Raw genomic sequence first — 15,978 nt, 5'->3', positions numbered from 1 at the left:
GGAAAAATGTTCCTGGAGGGTATGGGGGAACTTTGCGTGGTACAAAAGGGAGTGGACAGATGAGGAACCTGCGAGATTGATAGATAATTCTGGAACCTCACATTTAATTTTTACTTCAACTGCCATTCTCGCCAACATTTAGAAGAGCTGGTAATGAGTAGCAAAGTGGTTGATTTATCTTTTCTTATACTTTTGAAGGTGAATGAAATGGCTAAAAGATCACCCAAAGCCAAAAAAATGAATAATAAGGGACTTGCCCATATACCAATTGGATTGGTGACATTATTGTTTAGAATCCTAGGATTCAGAGGTCAAACAAACTAGCACTTGCCTCTCAGCTCCACTGCTCTTAAACATGAGGTTTAAGCAAGATAGTGAGCCTCTGAGAGGCAAAGTTTTTTCATCTTTATTTTTTAATGATTTATTTATTATTTATTTATTTATTTGAGCGAGAGAGTGAGAGGGAGAACAAGCAGGATGGCGGGGAGAGGCAGACAAGCAGACTCCCCAAAAAGCAGGAAGCCTGACTCGAGCCTCCATCCTAGGACCGCAGGGTCATGGCCTGAGCTGAAGGCAGATGCTTAACCAACCGAGTCACCTAGGTGCCCGTTTCTTCATCTTAAATGGAGATAAATCATAGCTACCTCCTGGTGGTAATGTGAGGCATAAATAAGGAAATATGTATAAAACAGCCGATGTAGATCCAGGTACATGGTAGACACTCAATAACTATCATTATCATTATCACCGTCATCATCATCATCATTGATGATGATCCAAACAAGGTAAACCTATCAGTTATCACTGTTAATTATATGACCAAAACATCTAGAAAGATCCCAGAGACAATAAGTGAGACTGGTTGAGTGTGTGCATGCTGTAAGAGAGAGTCAGACATGTGGTGTCATCTTACAAGGCAAGAATATTGAAAATTAATCCATGGAAATTATTTTAATATCTATTAACTACAAACAGGTATGAGAGAAATTGAGGGGAGGATGAGGGCAATGTTCTAAAACTGAATCATAGGGATGGATGAACAACTTTATAAATTTAATAAAATCACTGAATTATATACTTACAATGAGTGAGTTTTATGATATGTTAATTATACCTCAATAAAAATGCCAAAAAGATTCTCCATGGACAGGAGCTGACGGGGAATTCAGATAACAGGAAAACAGAAAATGCCTTGCATGAAGCATAAAAAGACAAAAAGAAGGAAAATGTGAAAGTTGGATTAGAAGACACTGAGAACAGAGTAAGAGACTCTGTGGTGCACTGAGCGGGAATCCCAGAAGAGAAACATGATGGGCAGAGGCAATTTTAAAAGGGCTGACAATGTCTCAATATTGATGAAAGACACCAATCCACAGATTCTAGAAACCAAATAATCCCTCAGAAGATAAATAAAAAGAGATCCGAGTTTAGATAGACGATAGTGACACTATAAAGACCAAAGGCAAAGGGACAGTGTTAAAATCAACAAATAAAGCACAACAACTATCCTTAAAAGAACAAATTGATCTGACTTCTAAACAGCAAAGATGGAAACCAGAAAAGAGGGAAATAAATGTGCTGAGATGAATGTGCTGAATATAATTGCCATTCTTAAATTCTACTTCCTGTGAAAATACTGTTCAAGATTAAATGTGAGGGACCCCCGGGTGGCTCAGTCAGTTGACCATCTGACTCTTGGTTTTGGCTCAAGTCATGATCTCGGGGTCCTGAGATCAAGCCCCAAACTGGGCTCCGCAATCAGCAGAGAGTCGCCTTCTCTCTCCTCCCTTTCCCCATCCCCTGCTCATACACACTCTCTCTAAAATAAATAAAATCTTGGGGGATCCCTGGGTGGCTCAGTGGCTTGGCGCCTGCCTTTGGCCCAGGGCGCAATCCTGGAGTCCCAGGATCGAGTTCCGCGGTGGGCTCCTGGCATGGAGCCTGCTTCTCCCTCTGCCTGTGTGTCTCTGCCTCTCTCTCTCTCTCTCTCTTTCTCTCTCTGTGTGTGTATCATGAATGAATAAATAAAATCTTTAAATAAATAAATAAATAAATAAATAAATCTTAAAAAACAAAAAAGAACAAAGGTGAGATAACACCTTTAGACTCCAAAAACAAGATTTGCCACCTATAGACCTTCACGACAATCCAATTCCTCCTGGTGTTGGGTTTTTGTTTTTTGTTTTGCTATCACTGAAACTCTACATTTCTTCCATGAGTTGGGCCTTGATAGTCAATAATTAGATGCAGTGCCTAACTTCAAGAATCCCCAAATCTAGAGTTATTAGATTTAGCAAACAAAATAAACCCAGCTTAGTGGATTTAACAAAAATGCAACCCAGTTTAGTTTGCATTTCAGATGAATGATACTAGTATCTGTGTGTGCCAACTAGCACACAGGACATTTAACTGGGTAGCCTCTGTTTTACTGGCAACCACAGTCTATTTGAGGGGAGAGATGTCAGAGATAGCACTGGAAATTGTCAGCTCATAGGTGATGCCCACATCCCAGGGTGGGGACTGGATGAGACAGATCTGAGCTTGGTGAGAGCACGTCAGGTGAAAGAAGACAGTAAAGGACCAGGCCCAGCATTCCAACCTTCGAAGAGTGAAAAGAAGAAAAACAGAGAAGAGGAGGACAGGGAGGGCAGGCAAGAAGGCAAGTTCCAACGAGGAGGACTTTCCCATCACATGAAGCTGCATTCATTCGACACGTATTCAGTCTGCTACAGACCAGATAGCCTGGTGGACATTGTTCTAAATAATAAGAAAAATTGAAAAGGATGCCCTGAAATTTGCACTTTGGAGATTGTATTCTTAAAGTTCTTCGAGAGCCAATTTTACTACTCTAGTGAGGACCAGGTCACCGGCTACAATATGGAGGGATTTTGAGGCCTTCCTGTTATGGATTGAATTATGTCCCATCAAATTCATATGTTGAAGTCATAATGGTAACTAACTCCCAGGACCTCAGAAGGTGACCTTATTTGGAAATCAAGTCATTGCAGATGCAGTTAAGATGAGTTCATACAGGAGTAGGGTGGGCCTTTAATCCAACAGGACCACTATCCTTATAAAAAGAGGAAATTTGGATGCAGACATACACACAGAGGGAGAACACCATATGAAGACGCAGAGCTCTGCAAGTCAGGGAATGCCTGAGATTGCCAGCAAATCACCAGAAGCTAGGAGCGAGGCATGGGACAGATTCTCTCGCAGCACTCAGAAGGCGCCAACACTGCCAACACCGTGTTCACCTCCAGAACTGTGAGACAATACTTCTCTGTTGTTTCCACCCCTTTTCCCCCGCAACATGCAGTACTTCATTACAGAAGCCCCAGAAGACTAATACTTCCTTCCACAAAAATCTCCTTGGATGCTGACCAGATGGTACTTCCTTTCCACCCCTTTTCCCCGCAACATGCAGTACTTCATTATAGAAGCCCCAGAAGACTAATACTTCCTTCCACAAAAATCTCCTTGGATGCTGACCAGATGGTACTTCCTGCTACAGCTTAGCTGGTCCCAAGTCCCCTCATGGGGGGTGTTTCCCCATGCAGATGCTGCCCCCCATCAGCCCTCTCCTAAGATCAAGCCTAGAATGGTGGAGGTCTCCCATCAGCAGTTTCTGTACTCCCAGTCCAGGGACTTGTTGGTAGCTCCAGTGCCTTTCCCCCATTCCAGCTATGGAAAGAGAATTTCTGCCACTGCTCCTTCCTGCCTACACTTCCCCATCCACCCAAGTCCCCCTTTTGTCTACTTCTTAGCTCCTCACTCCCACAAAGCAGCTGTGCACCCCTCACCAAGCCTGCCCAAAAGAACTTTCCTAGTTCCCCTTTCCCTTTCTCCCGAAAGAAAGACTTAAAAGCCCTCTGACTCACCTCCCACTAGTGAGTGTAAAATAAAGTCCCACTCTGGGTAAAAGTTGTGCTTTTGTAGAGTTCCTATCTTTCCTGGACCCATGTCTTCCCAGATGGCTCTCCCTTACTCCATGCTGATGGGATGTTTAATTATTCATTCAAAAATATTAATCACTCATGAAGCACTGTCCTAGAATCTTCCTGAGTGTCTGAGACAGAGACCACCTGTGTCTCAAGAAAGGTGAAATGTGGTAATCATCTAAGGGTGACAAGGCTTAGGCTAACTCCAATAGATCTGTATGGGCTCCCTGGAGAAGACTGGGACTTCTAAGGCACCTTGGCTCTTTGAGAAAGAGTGATAGATGAGTGATGTCTGCATGCACATGCAGTGAGGGACGTCAGCATGGGAATACTCGCCACCACCAAAGTACAGACTCCAATCTGGATCCAAATTCTGGCTCCTTGTCTACTAAGTGAACTTAGGGAAGTCTTAAGCTCTCTCACAACCTCCTGAGCAGTTTAACCTTTGGAGTGTTAGATAAATATTTTAACAAGGAAGTGATGATCACTAAACCTAGCAATCCTAGCACATAGAGGTATTTTATGTTAACTGATTTTAAGACAGGATAGAGTGGGGGGGTGAGGAGGAGACATACGAACCAAAATAATGACCGTACAAGGCAGAAGAGATTTTAAGAGCAGTCAGTTTGAGTACAGAACGCCATGGGAATCGAAAGCCATCTTCCAATTGAGATCATTTCTCTGGTCTTGAAAGGTGGCAGCTGATAGGAAAGGAACAGACAATATGAAGTCTGAATGGGTGGAGGCAGAAAGAGTGGGGCATATTCATGGGTATATGGTATATGTAAGAGAAGCCAGGAAGGAAGGCTTGATCAAGGACAGGGAGCCCTGCATTCCTGGCTAAAAAGTTGGAATTTTAATAAAACACAGAAATCTCCATAGCAAAGTCAAATTTCACAGCAAACTAGTGCGATATTGTTTGCATTTGGGGAAAAAAAAAACAACTAGAAGCAAATGTTGACGGTACCGTTCCACATGGGATACCAGCTGGGTTATGCTGGTACAGGAGCATCTTCTTTGTTCCTAGTAAGCCTAACTAGTCTTGACAAAAGTTACCATTTGTGAGCACTATTTATGTATTAGGCATATGAATGTGGTCTCGACAGCTTCACATTAGTACGTTGAGGCAGATCATACTATTACGGAAACATAAGATTTCAAGAGCCGATCTGCCCAATATCACGCATTTTAGTAAGTGGTCAAGACAAGGCTGGAACCAGGACTTGAGCCCAGGTTTAGCCAGGACATCAAGCACCTGATGCTACTGTGTGATTAGAAGCTGAGCCGGTCGACAGACACATGAAAAATGCTCCACATCACTCGGCATCAGGGGAATACAAATCAAATCACAATGAGGTACGACTTCACACCAGTCAGAATGGCTAAAATTTGCCAAGTCAGGAGAGGACAGATGCTGGCGAGGACTCAGAGGAAGGTGGGCCCTCTTGCACTGTTGGTGGGAATGCAAGCTGGTGCAGCCACTCTGGAGAGCAGTATGGAGGAGGTTCCTCAAAATGTTGACGATAGAGCTACCCTATGACCCAGAAATTGCACTACTGGGTATTTACCCCAAAGACACAAACATAGTGATCCAAAGGGGAACCTGCATCCCAATGTTTATAGCAGCAATGTCCACAATAGCCAAACTATGAAAAGAGCCCAGAGGTCTATTGATAGATGAATAGATAAAGAAGAGGTGGTATATATACAACGGACTACTACTCAACCATCAAAAAATGAAACCTTGCTATTTGCAATGATGTGGATGGAACTAGAAGGTTCAGAGAAAACAATTATCATATGATCTCATTCGCATGTGGAATTTAAGAAACAGGATCATAGGGAAAGAAAGGAAAAAATAAAACAGGATGAAATCAGAGAGGGAGACAAACCAAAAGAGACTAGACTCACTCTTAAATACTGGAAACAAACAGGGTCACTGGAGAGAGGGGTGTGGGGGAATGGGGTAACTGGGGGATGGGCATTAAGGAGGGCACAGGATGTAATGAGTACGGGTATTATATAAGACTGATGAATCATTGATCTCTCCCTCTGAAACCAATAATACATTATATGTTAATTGAATTTAAGGAAAATTGAAAAGAATTAAAAAGAAAAGAGAAAAGCTGGGCCAGTCAGGGAACTAACTGGAGGCTAATAATACAGGGGCCGTCGACGGCTTTTAACTCAAGATTTCACACAATGAAAAAGTCTAAATGACACTGAAAACATTCAGAAAGAAAGGACTTCTTTGTTTTGTGGTCAATTAGCATTCATTCCTGTCTGTAATATAATAATGGAAAAAGCTTGGCAGAAATGTGGGTGCTTTCACAGACAATTGAAGTGTTCCTGGCCACACCATTCCCTCCTGTAAAAGGATTCTTCTTCATTGTAGGTCGCACCTTTCACCCTTCTTCCTTTTCCCTTCTGGAGCGAACTTCTGCAGGTTTGGACGCCACGTCAATAAAGAAAATCAAAACTGATGGTGTTTTATGTGCCTAACTCATTTTTAGGAGGATTCTGTGGTTCAGGGTGGTTGTTTGTTTCAAGATGGGAGGACTCGCAGGCCCTGGACAGGTTTCCCTGGTTTGGACAGTATTTCCTAATCACAAAGGATGCTCCGGCCACAGGACAGGACCCAACTAATTGGCACAAATCACCTTCCCCCAAGCAAGAGACAGAGCTTAACTGTTCAGAAGCAAGTGAGAATAATGGTTGAAGGGTAGAGCATGAACATCTCATGATGGACCAAAACTCTTTTCAAAATCCAAGCCAACAAGAACACACACCAGTGTCTTGGGAGTCCTCATGTCAACCCTGTGGATTACTTTACAGTTCACGTTCATTTTTAGGCAATCTCTTTCAGGAGGAAACATGCCAGTTATATCAGACTGAACCACATGAAATTGCTATTTAGCTATCATTTTGCCCACAAAAACGGTCATTTCACACAAATCAACCTAATTATAATCATAGCAATGCATAGTATTCTCAAAATGTTTCCTATATTTATTTTTCAATTTACACGGGGACACTGGGTTGCAAAAATAAAAGGAGAAAATACAGCACATACTAAATTCTTAATATATCTGTTGAATCTTCAAGTATATAAATCCTAGTGATGCGACGGTCTTGCTCAGATCCTAGGCCTGCCAGGAACAAACTTTCTAATGTCAGAGTGAATGCACTTTAACACTTTGAGGTTGGGTTTCACTAAGCTTGAAGAAATAAGCAAAAAATTCCACTTGATTTATATATGTACATTTTTATTAGAATTCTTCAGAACTGTCAACAATTGGACAACATACCAGGAAGAAAAAAAAAAAAAAAAAACACATGGAATACCAACATCCTTTAAACTTGCACCGCTTACTTATTTACACATAAAGTTACTGTATATATAAAAAATATTTTCAAGGACTCATGGGCTTAGGAATATTCAAAAGACATTATTGCTACATTTCAATATTTACAAAAAAAGCCATAAAATAATTTCAAACATTAAGCCACTGCAAAGAAATATCCGATGTAAAAAAAAAATATAAAAATATAAACTTTCAAGAATATCCAAGACAAAACTCTCAGTGAAGTGCCCCTGAAGTACCTAGACATCTACAATTAACAACCACTTTTCTTACCATAATCAAAGTCAATAGAAACACAAAGGAAAGTTTCCGACAAAGGAGAGCAAACAGCGACAATCTCTTACGTGACGACAAAACCCCAAAACCTGTTACCTTTGGAAAGGTGCAAGAGTATAGAACTCCAGTGCAAATGGTTACTTCCAGATAAATGACCACAGTTCTCTAAAATGTAGTCTAAGGGACCCAGGAGGGGGGAACCATGAAGGCAGCATACCTGAATCTCGCAGGACAACACACGAACCTTACCGCAAACACGCGGACCTCTGACAGTTGGGCAGTGAGTTTAATTAAAAAAAAAAAAAAAAAGTGAACTCTAAGAATAATATCGAGGCTACAGCATAAAGGGTAAAATTTAAATATGCTTTAGTAGGAAAGTAGCCTTAGGTCTAAGGAATAGGTACAGTATATTGAGTCTAAACAACAGAGTGCTTGAAGTGTAGGTGGACTGCAAATAAATAAGTATTTAAGCACTCTGCTTCCTATATGGACGCTATGTAAGCTTTTGGGAAGCTCCTCTAGACAGCTAGGTTCAGAGAAATGAGCAGTACTGATGATAAAAGCCAAGCTACTACTTGGGTACTGAAGGACCCTCCTGGTCTCAAGGCAAAGAACACCCCCAGAAATATTTTTCTACAAGCACACACACACGCATACACGCATACACGCGCACACACACTTATATAGGTACTGGCCCGGCGTCCAGGACATGCCTGCAGTTGGAGGCTGGATTTAAATTTAATTTCTGGCTACCGAAGAATCCAAACTAAAAGAGCACTGTATCGTCACTCCCGCGGGAGTCATGCAGTAGTAAATCAAGTCACTTTTTCAAACGGCATCAAATCCATTGAGCGCAATGCCATTCTTTCTGAAGCTGGTAGGCTTGTTCTGGAGAATCTGCAGAGCAAGTTCATAGACTACAAAAGGAGATTTTTGTGAAGATTGTGCTTGGCAATTATGGGTTTTTTTCTTAAAAAAGAAAAAAAGAAAAGAAAAAGCACGGTTTCCTTCAATCCTGTCTGGCTCTTCATCTATTTCTACAACACAGCAGACTTGAGCCAGGGTCGTATCCAGAAACTACATCTTGTGGGTCCCCCCCCCTTCAAATATAGGAACATGTACAATTTATAGATGAGTATATACAGATGCTGGCTGGGGAGGCCTTCTCTCCAATTCTCAGCGTCCTAATAGCAAACTCTATTTACAAACCAGGTCAGTAGTACAAAGGCTCATGCACAGCAGCGAGTCTTTATTCATGCTCAGGGAGCATTTTTCCATGGCCTATGTCTCATTCCCAGCATGAAATACTAGATTTCTTAAGCCCAGACATTCATAAGCTTCTGCCCTTTGTTCTAATAACATTCCATTTTCCACATCAAGAGATCAGGTTTCAGCTTCTAATCTTGCTGCATCATCATATCATTATGGATGGTTAGGAGGCCCAAAGGCGACCACTGCCATTTATTCAAATAAACTATCAACTGTGCTTTTCAAACAGAAACTGGAGAAGCCTTGGAAAGGACTCGGGGTGTCTAGCCCATCCCATCCTCCCTTGCTCCAAGTCTGTATTATTTTTTTTTCATTAATGGGGGCTTCCTTGCTATTGGGAATACAATATGCAGTCTGAACTCTTACAACAGGATGGTGGCTGATGACAAAAGTCACTGGCCACTAATTAGGGTGTGCTCGTAAAGAGGGAGGGACAGAGGGGTGTCCGCTACCCTGGAATAGGATGCAAGCCGAAGGAGGACAGAATAACCAGTATAGGAACCAAAAGAACAGGGATCGCTCTTGTTGGGGAGACCCCCGGCACTCCTCCTGCTTCACACATCTTCGTGTACCAGCAGAGGCTGGGTGGAAGACGCGCTGCTGCCCACGGAATTGATCCGCACGGAATGGTCCACCACGGGGCGCTCTGGGTTGGGGCTGCAGTTCGCGAGGTTGGAATAAATCTGAGGAAAACAAGTCCACAGTTAATATGCCAGTCCCCACAACGGACACAGCAACAAGGGGGGCACATCTGCATTCTCAGGATCACAAATAACTCACAAAGCTTCTTAAGGAGAAGAGATTTACAAGACTTTCACAGCCAAAACCCCATATTGATGAAAGAAAATATAAGCTTTGTCTTATTCCTCATTTCCCCCAAGGTCTGATGCATAAGACGTGATGGCCAAAAAAAAAAAATTTACTTTTTGCTGGGACACATATGGAAACAAGTACTATCTAACCTATTAAAAGAGTTTCTAAACCTCTGTAGCCAACTATAACCCAATGGCTGATGTCATTTACTGGGAAACGGGTGGCCTTCCCAGGGGCCCTCTGCTGAGAATAAACACATAGGTGGGGAACGCTGTTTAATTTGAAACATGCTCTGACACCCAAAAGAGCAAGCTTTAACCCCAAAATACCAGTGGTATGCTTTTAGAAAGGATAGCTCCAGGCCAATCCATCCAAAAAGCAGCTTTAAAAAAATCTGAGTTAAAGTAAGGATCACTAATTCTTCCGTAAGAGGGGGAGGAGAAATAATGGATTTGAGTTGTTGAATTCCACCCCTGCTCCCCTAAATCACTGGCAGGGATCTCCCAAACTCAAAAAGCTCTTCATGTTATATGGCTTGTGGGCATGACAGCTAGCTGCCATTTCTGGCTATGCTTGTTTGAGCAGAAGGCTTATTTCACTGCCGTAACAAGCTGTCTTTTCTGTGCTTTTATTCTAGTTCACGTTACCCCAACCGTCCGAAGGCTGAATGGCCCAGACACGTGAGGCAGAGACCACGCCGACCCCATGATCAGCATTTGGGGTGGGGAGGAACCATGGCAAATCTGTATGGCAGGCTCAGGACGGGGGTTGGTCCAGAAGAACCTGTTTCCATTGCCTTCCTAGCCTCCCCGAAGCCTAGTACACTGCTTGAGCCAAGGATAGAAGGGATGGGTAACAGAACCCCAAGAGCCTGACAATCCCAGGAGAAAGCAGGGAGGTTCTACGGCTGGCGGGAGTGAACTCACATGATTGGTGCTATCTGAAATCTGCTTCTCAATTAGCTGCACGATCTGCTTGAACGTCGGCCTTTTCAGGGGATCAGCATCCCAGCACGTCTTCATGATGTCATACCTGCAGAGCGAGGACCATTTCCTGTCACTCCTCAACGCCCTTAGCCTAAGGTGTCATGCGACAGTCTCAAAAAAAATTCCAGGGCCATGCAAACTGGACATATCACGCATGAACTAAAACACCGTGCATGTGAAAGGCTGCTGAAACTTTCTGTATATTTGGTGACAAGAGATTATGAAAAGAAGCTACAAAAATGACATTTGATCACGACATGTCATAAGAAGGAACCAGGAGACACTGCTGTTTCAAACCATGAAACCCTAGTGAAAACCCTCAATACTCAGGTTTCGGTCTTTGAAAAGGAAAATAAAAGGAGAAGCATGATCTCAAGGGAAATATATCTCGGCCCTTACATTTCAGCAGGTGCATGCTCAGGGCTGAGCATCCGGAACCCTTCCTTGATCATCTTGTAGAACTTTGAATCGACTGGCATCCCAGGGTAGGGGCTGCTTCCTGAGGCACAAACGGTTTGCAAATCAGCATTAATAATAAGCAAGCAGGACCCTGCTAACCCCTTAAAGAAGATGCTCTCGCCCAACCAAGGTGCCTTTGCCCAGGCGTTTTACCTAAAGAGAAGAGCTCCCACAGAAAAATCCCATAGGACCAGACATCACTTTCAAATGTGTACACACAGTTGAAAATGCTCTCAGGGGCCATCCACTTCACAGGTAGCCGAGCCTGTAATGGAAGCACAACAGATCCGGCAATGTTAATTAAGAAGTTCAAAAAAAAAAAAAAGAAAGAAAGAATAGAAAGTATTCCTACAGACATCGCTCCAGCTGAGGGGGTGAGGGTGAGAAGGTGATGGCCATCTCACAAAGGCCTTTTACCCTATGACCTCAGAGGACTCCTCCCCACTTCTGAAATAGGTGGCTCACATGGTACTACCCTCATCTTCAAGATGGGGAACATTGAGGGACACCTGGGTGGCTCAGTTTGTTAAGTGTCTGCCTTCGGCTCAGGTCATGATCTCGGGGTCCTAGGATCAAGTCCCACATGGCACTTCCCTGCTCAGTGGGGAGTCAGTTTCTCCCTCTGCAACCCCCACTCTGCTCATGCTCTCTCTCCCTCTCAATTTCTCTCTTACAAAATCTTTTAAAAAGGCGGGGCGGGGGGCACCCTGAGTCCATACAGCATGGTGGTTAAGAGCACAGATGTCAGAGACAGACACATGGGTTCTATTCTTGGCTCCACCACTGGCCTTGATTAACACAGAGATTTGTTAGTTGCCACTGAATATGTTTTCCCTTTTTTCCTTAATAAGAGAAACATGGCCCTCCTACAATAAAAACTACATTCCCAGCTCCTTTGCGGCTTAGCAGAGCCACGTGACTCAGGGTCAGCCACTAAGTGGGAAGTATGATATGGCAGGTGCAGGGAAGCCTTCTTAAGACATGGCTGGCATGTGCCCTTTGCTCTTTTCCTTCTTGTCCCTCCTCCATCCTGCCTCTGGCTCTGGTGGCTGGCTATCTGGTGGCCATCGCGGCCCAACGAGGAGGGCCACACCAGCCATGGTAAGAAAATAGAAGAGTAGAAGGACTTGGTCCCTAGTGCTTCACAGAAGCTCTACACCTGTTCTGGCCTATGACTACGACACTTCTTTGACTCTTCTTTTGGGTTTTCTCTCATACGAAACCCAAACTATCCTTTACAAATACATTGCAAACGTCACTTAAGTATCTGTAAGTAAGCCTCAATATGTTCTTGTGTCAAGAAGAAATAACGTTTCAAATTTCATGAGTCATTTTGCGGGTTAAATGAGATCGTGTGGGTGGCCAAAGGTGCTTAGCACAGTACTGCTGACTCACTAATCTCTAAGCAAATGCCTCGCATAAGCAGACACACAATGAACAGTAGGGGCTTATGGTGACCATGACTATTCCAAGGTGGCAAGCGGCAGTTCGGGTTTTAAATTCAACAGCTGAACCTCACATCCCAAACCCTTTCTGCTAAAATTGAGCCAAACTTGCTGTGACTATTCCTCTTATAGACACTGTGGGTTCTTGGATCTTAATCTACCATAAAAAGCTACATCAATCCTTCTCTTAATCCATTTAGGGTTGAAAACTGGGAAGACCATCTTTTTTCTAGCGTTAAAGTTATTTTAGCCAGCAGGAAAAAAGAAAGTAAGAAAGAGAGCAAGTGGGTGCCTTGGTGGCTCAGTGGTTGAGCATCTGCCTTCAGCTCAGGTCGTGATCCCAGGGTCACGATCAAGTCCCACATCGGGCTCCCCACAAGGAGCCTGCTTCTCCCTCTGCCTGTGTCTCTACCTCTGTGTCTCTCATGAATAAATAAATAAAATATTTTTAAAAGATAGGAAGAAAGCCTTCTAGTATCCCCTTCCCAGATTTTATGCTAATACTCCCATGGGGGCTCTTAACCTGAGACCTACTACAGGTGTCTTGGGTTCAGGGGCCTGTGAAAGACCTTTCCGAGAAACCGACACAGGGACATCTCAGTGACTGTGGATATAGTGAATTTGGGGTGGTAACAAGCTGTGTGAGCTTGGTGAGGAGAGATTTGTAATTGGTTAGTTCAATGGCCCTGAGCTGGAGCCCCCGATCTTGAAGCCTGGTGGGACCTAACCCATCCTTTTCCATTCCAACTATGGTCACTAACCAGTAACAAGCTAGTAAGAAGCTGCAGCCTAACAACCACTGTCATGATTATTTATATTCCAAATCAGACATCTATAAAGAACAGTTCGGAAGAACAAGTGCCATGTATTAGCTGCAATGTGGCTGGCACTGTTTTAAGCACTTCACATAGATTAACTCATTTAATCCTCACAACGTGATGAGTCAGGTGACAGTTATTATTCCCAAGAGGAGGAAAACAAGCAAAGTTGAGAGGCACTGGGTAATTCTTGCCAAATAATAACACACAGCCACCTAACGACGGAACCAGATTCAAACTGGGGGAGACTGGGTCCTGAACCTGCTGCCTTCCTCCTCGTGCCCTTCATTCTTTCTTCCAATACTGCATGGACCAGGATGAAGAGAACTTGCTTCCATTAACCCTCATAATGATGGAACCTAGTCTTAGAAGAGGTTTATTAGAAATGCATGCATTGAGGGGCACCTGGGTGGCTCAGTGGATTAAGCATCTGCCTTTAGCTCAGGTCATGATCTCGGGGTCCTGGGGTCAAACCCCTGCATCAGGCTCCCTGCTCGGGCTATTTCTCCCTCAGCCCCTCCCCCTTGCTGGTGCTCTCTCTCAAATAAATAAATTAATTAATTAATTAATCAAACAAGGAAAGAAATACATGATTTGATCAGGAAGTAAAGCCAGCAGCATTTCTACAAAACCAAGTCAAGTACAGAGATGCCATGGTGATGGAGGAGAAAATATTACATTATCATAAGGCACATAAATAGTTACCTCCAGAAATAAATCTGGACTGGGGAAATGGGTCTGGGCAAATAGATGTAGAAGAATACATAGATACAGGACTAATATGGCTTCCCATACTAATGGGACGTTGCTCTGGAGATCGTGGGCTCTGGTTTCAGCCTTTACCGACCTGTGTCAGACTTAGTTGATGCTTATTACTAAAATATATAAAATAGACTGAGCTTTAGTTTCTCCAACGCTGAAAATGTGAAGACACTGCACTCCAATGCCAGGGGCTTGTTCTGATGCTACATGGAGAATTGGCAGGGACATAAAGCACTTTGAAATAAAATCACTATGTTCTCTAACCCAATTATTACTTACGAACCTATTTAATATGCTCTCTATTGATTAGAAGATCCAACATTCTACATACCTAATTCTGAACATTATCTTAGATTTTAATCTTTTGCGCATAGCATGTCAATCTCCAAGTAAAATTCCCCTGCTGTGACCTTCAGGCCCACATTTGTTTCACTTGAACAAAATAGAGTTCATTGCTATTCTCAGGCTATAATGAAAATTAAGGCTATTTCTGTTTCCTTCACATGCCCCATAATTACACAATTAGAATTAGGAATTCTATTATCGGAATGTTAGTTGTAGTAATGTTCAGCCTACCATGCAAATTTTGCTGAAGTACACTTAATTTGACTGCTAAAATGCATGGTATCTCAAAGGTAGGATTTGCATTAGGAAACTCATAAAAAGCAATTCTTAGAAAAACTTGAAACTAAAATCCTTCACTGGACTGTCAAGCAGAGTGGGTACTCACGTTTCCTTTGACCACATAATTAGAATCATTCTTGATGTCTCTGGCTAGACCAAAATCACAAATCTTTGTGATTCGACCATGAGTAAGGAGGATATTTCTAGCAGCCAAGTCTCTGTGAATACACTATTAGGAGAGTGGGAGAGAAAAAGAAAACCATTTACATTTATTTTAAACTCTTCAAGAATGAAAACTCTGTTCAACACGAGAATGCTGCTATGTCACACAAATCCAGTACCTTGGCTTTGCCTTGAAACTCTTCGGTGCACCAAAAATAAAGATCTAAATTATGCTCTGAATGATGTTCAAAATTTGTGTTTCACATCGTTTAGGACCTTAATTACGATAATCGCTTTCCAAACCAACTCGAATAAATTTTTTTTTCTTCTTATGACTTGCTTTCATTCATAGGAAAATACATTATAAATAGTCGTATCATATTTTTTAAACCAAAACCTCATTTTGCATGCTTCTCTTTGAATGTCCTTTTATAGAGTTTTTAAAATGTCTTTGCAACTCCAATTTGATGTCTCCCGAGGACACAGGGAAGAGGCTCTTTATTTCAGCCATCCTATATCCCTCTTTTAGTTTCGTAATTGTTTGGAAATGTCACCAATGACACTTAAGGGTAGGATCTGTTCCCTCCTCCTGGTCTGCTAGTCTCATTTGCTACTGAATTCCTCTCACCCTTCCAGAGCCATGTTCCTTGCTTTGGTTCCTTCGTTCTCTTCCCATTTCTACCTTTTTCCCAAATGCTTATTATTCTCTCCGATTCCTTATTCCCCCACACTTCATGAAGCCACACGATATCTGAGGCCCAACTTCAACAAGACCCAAGCATGTGCTTCACCAAGCACTGCAATTGCATGAGGTAACGCCTCCCTTTGCTGATGAAACCATTCTCTATTTTCTAAGAGCAGCTCCTGTATTCTAAGAGCCAGGATTTTTAAATGAATTTGCTGCATAAAAAAAAAAAAATTCATAGAAAGTTCATTTAGACAGGCTTATACTTTAAAGCTTATAAATGAGAATAGGAATTCCAAAAAGATAGCGGTTGGAACATGAAGAAATGAAATTTCCCCTGTTTTGGGTTACCACACTTCAAAACGACACTGTG

The 15,978-nt window shown here is 42.6% G+C and overlaps 1 protein-coding gene across 4 annotated transcripts in view; it reads right to left on the bottom strand.

Moving 5' to 3' along the window:
- Nucleotides 1-7,186: 7,186 nt before the first annotated feature.
- KIT (KIT proto-oncogene, receptor tyrosine kinase) overlaps nt 7,187-15,978 on the bottom strand; it is an 83,647-nt gene continuing 74,855 nt past the window's right edge. For all 4 annotated transcript variants that reach the window (XM_025435629.3, XM_025435631.3, XM_025435630.3 and 1 more), the window contains exons 17-21: nt 14,865-14,987; nt 11,263-11,374; nt 11,050-11,149; nt 10,591-10,696; nt 7,187-9,534 (exon numbers count right to left, since the gene is read on the bottom strand). In XM_025435629.3, the coding sequence (XP_025291414.1) occupies nt 9,406-9,534; nt 10,591-10,696; nt 11,050-11,149; nt 11,263-11,374; nt 14,865-14,987 (570 nt within the window). In that variant the 3' untranslated portion in view covers nt 7,187-9,405. The remainder of the gene's footprint in view (nt 9,535-10,590; nt 10,697-11,049; nt 11,150-11,262; nt 11,375-14,864; nt 14,988-15,978) is intronic.

The sequence above is a fragment of the Canis lupus genome, chromosome 13 (assembly GCF_003254725.2).
Source record: "Canis lupus dingo isolate Sandy chromosome 13, ASM325472v2, whole genome shotgun sequence".
Classification (NCBI taxonomy): domain Eukaryota; kingdom Metazoa; phylum Chordata; class Mammalia; order Carnivora; family Canidae; genus Canis; species Canis lupus.
The sequence above is the reverse complement of the archived record's forward strand: the minus strand, read 5'-3'. Positions and strand labels throughout refer to the sequence as shown.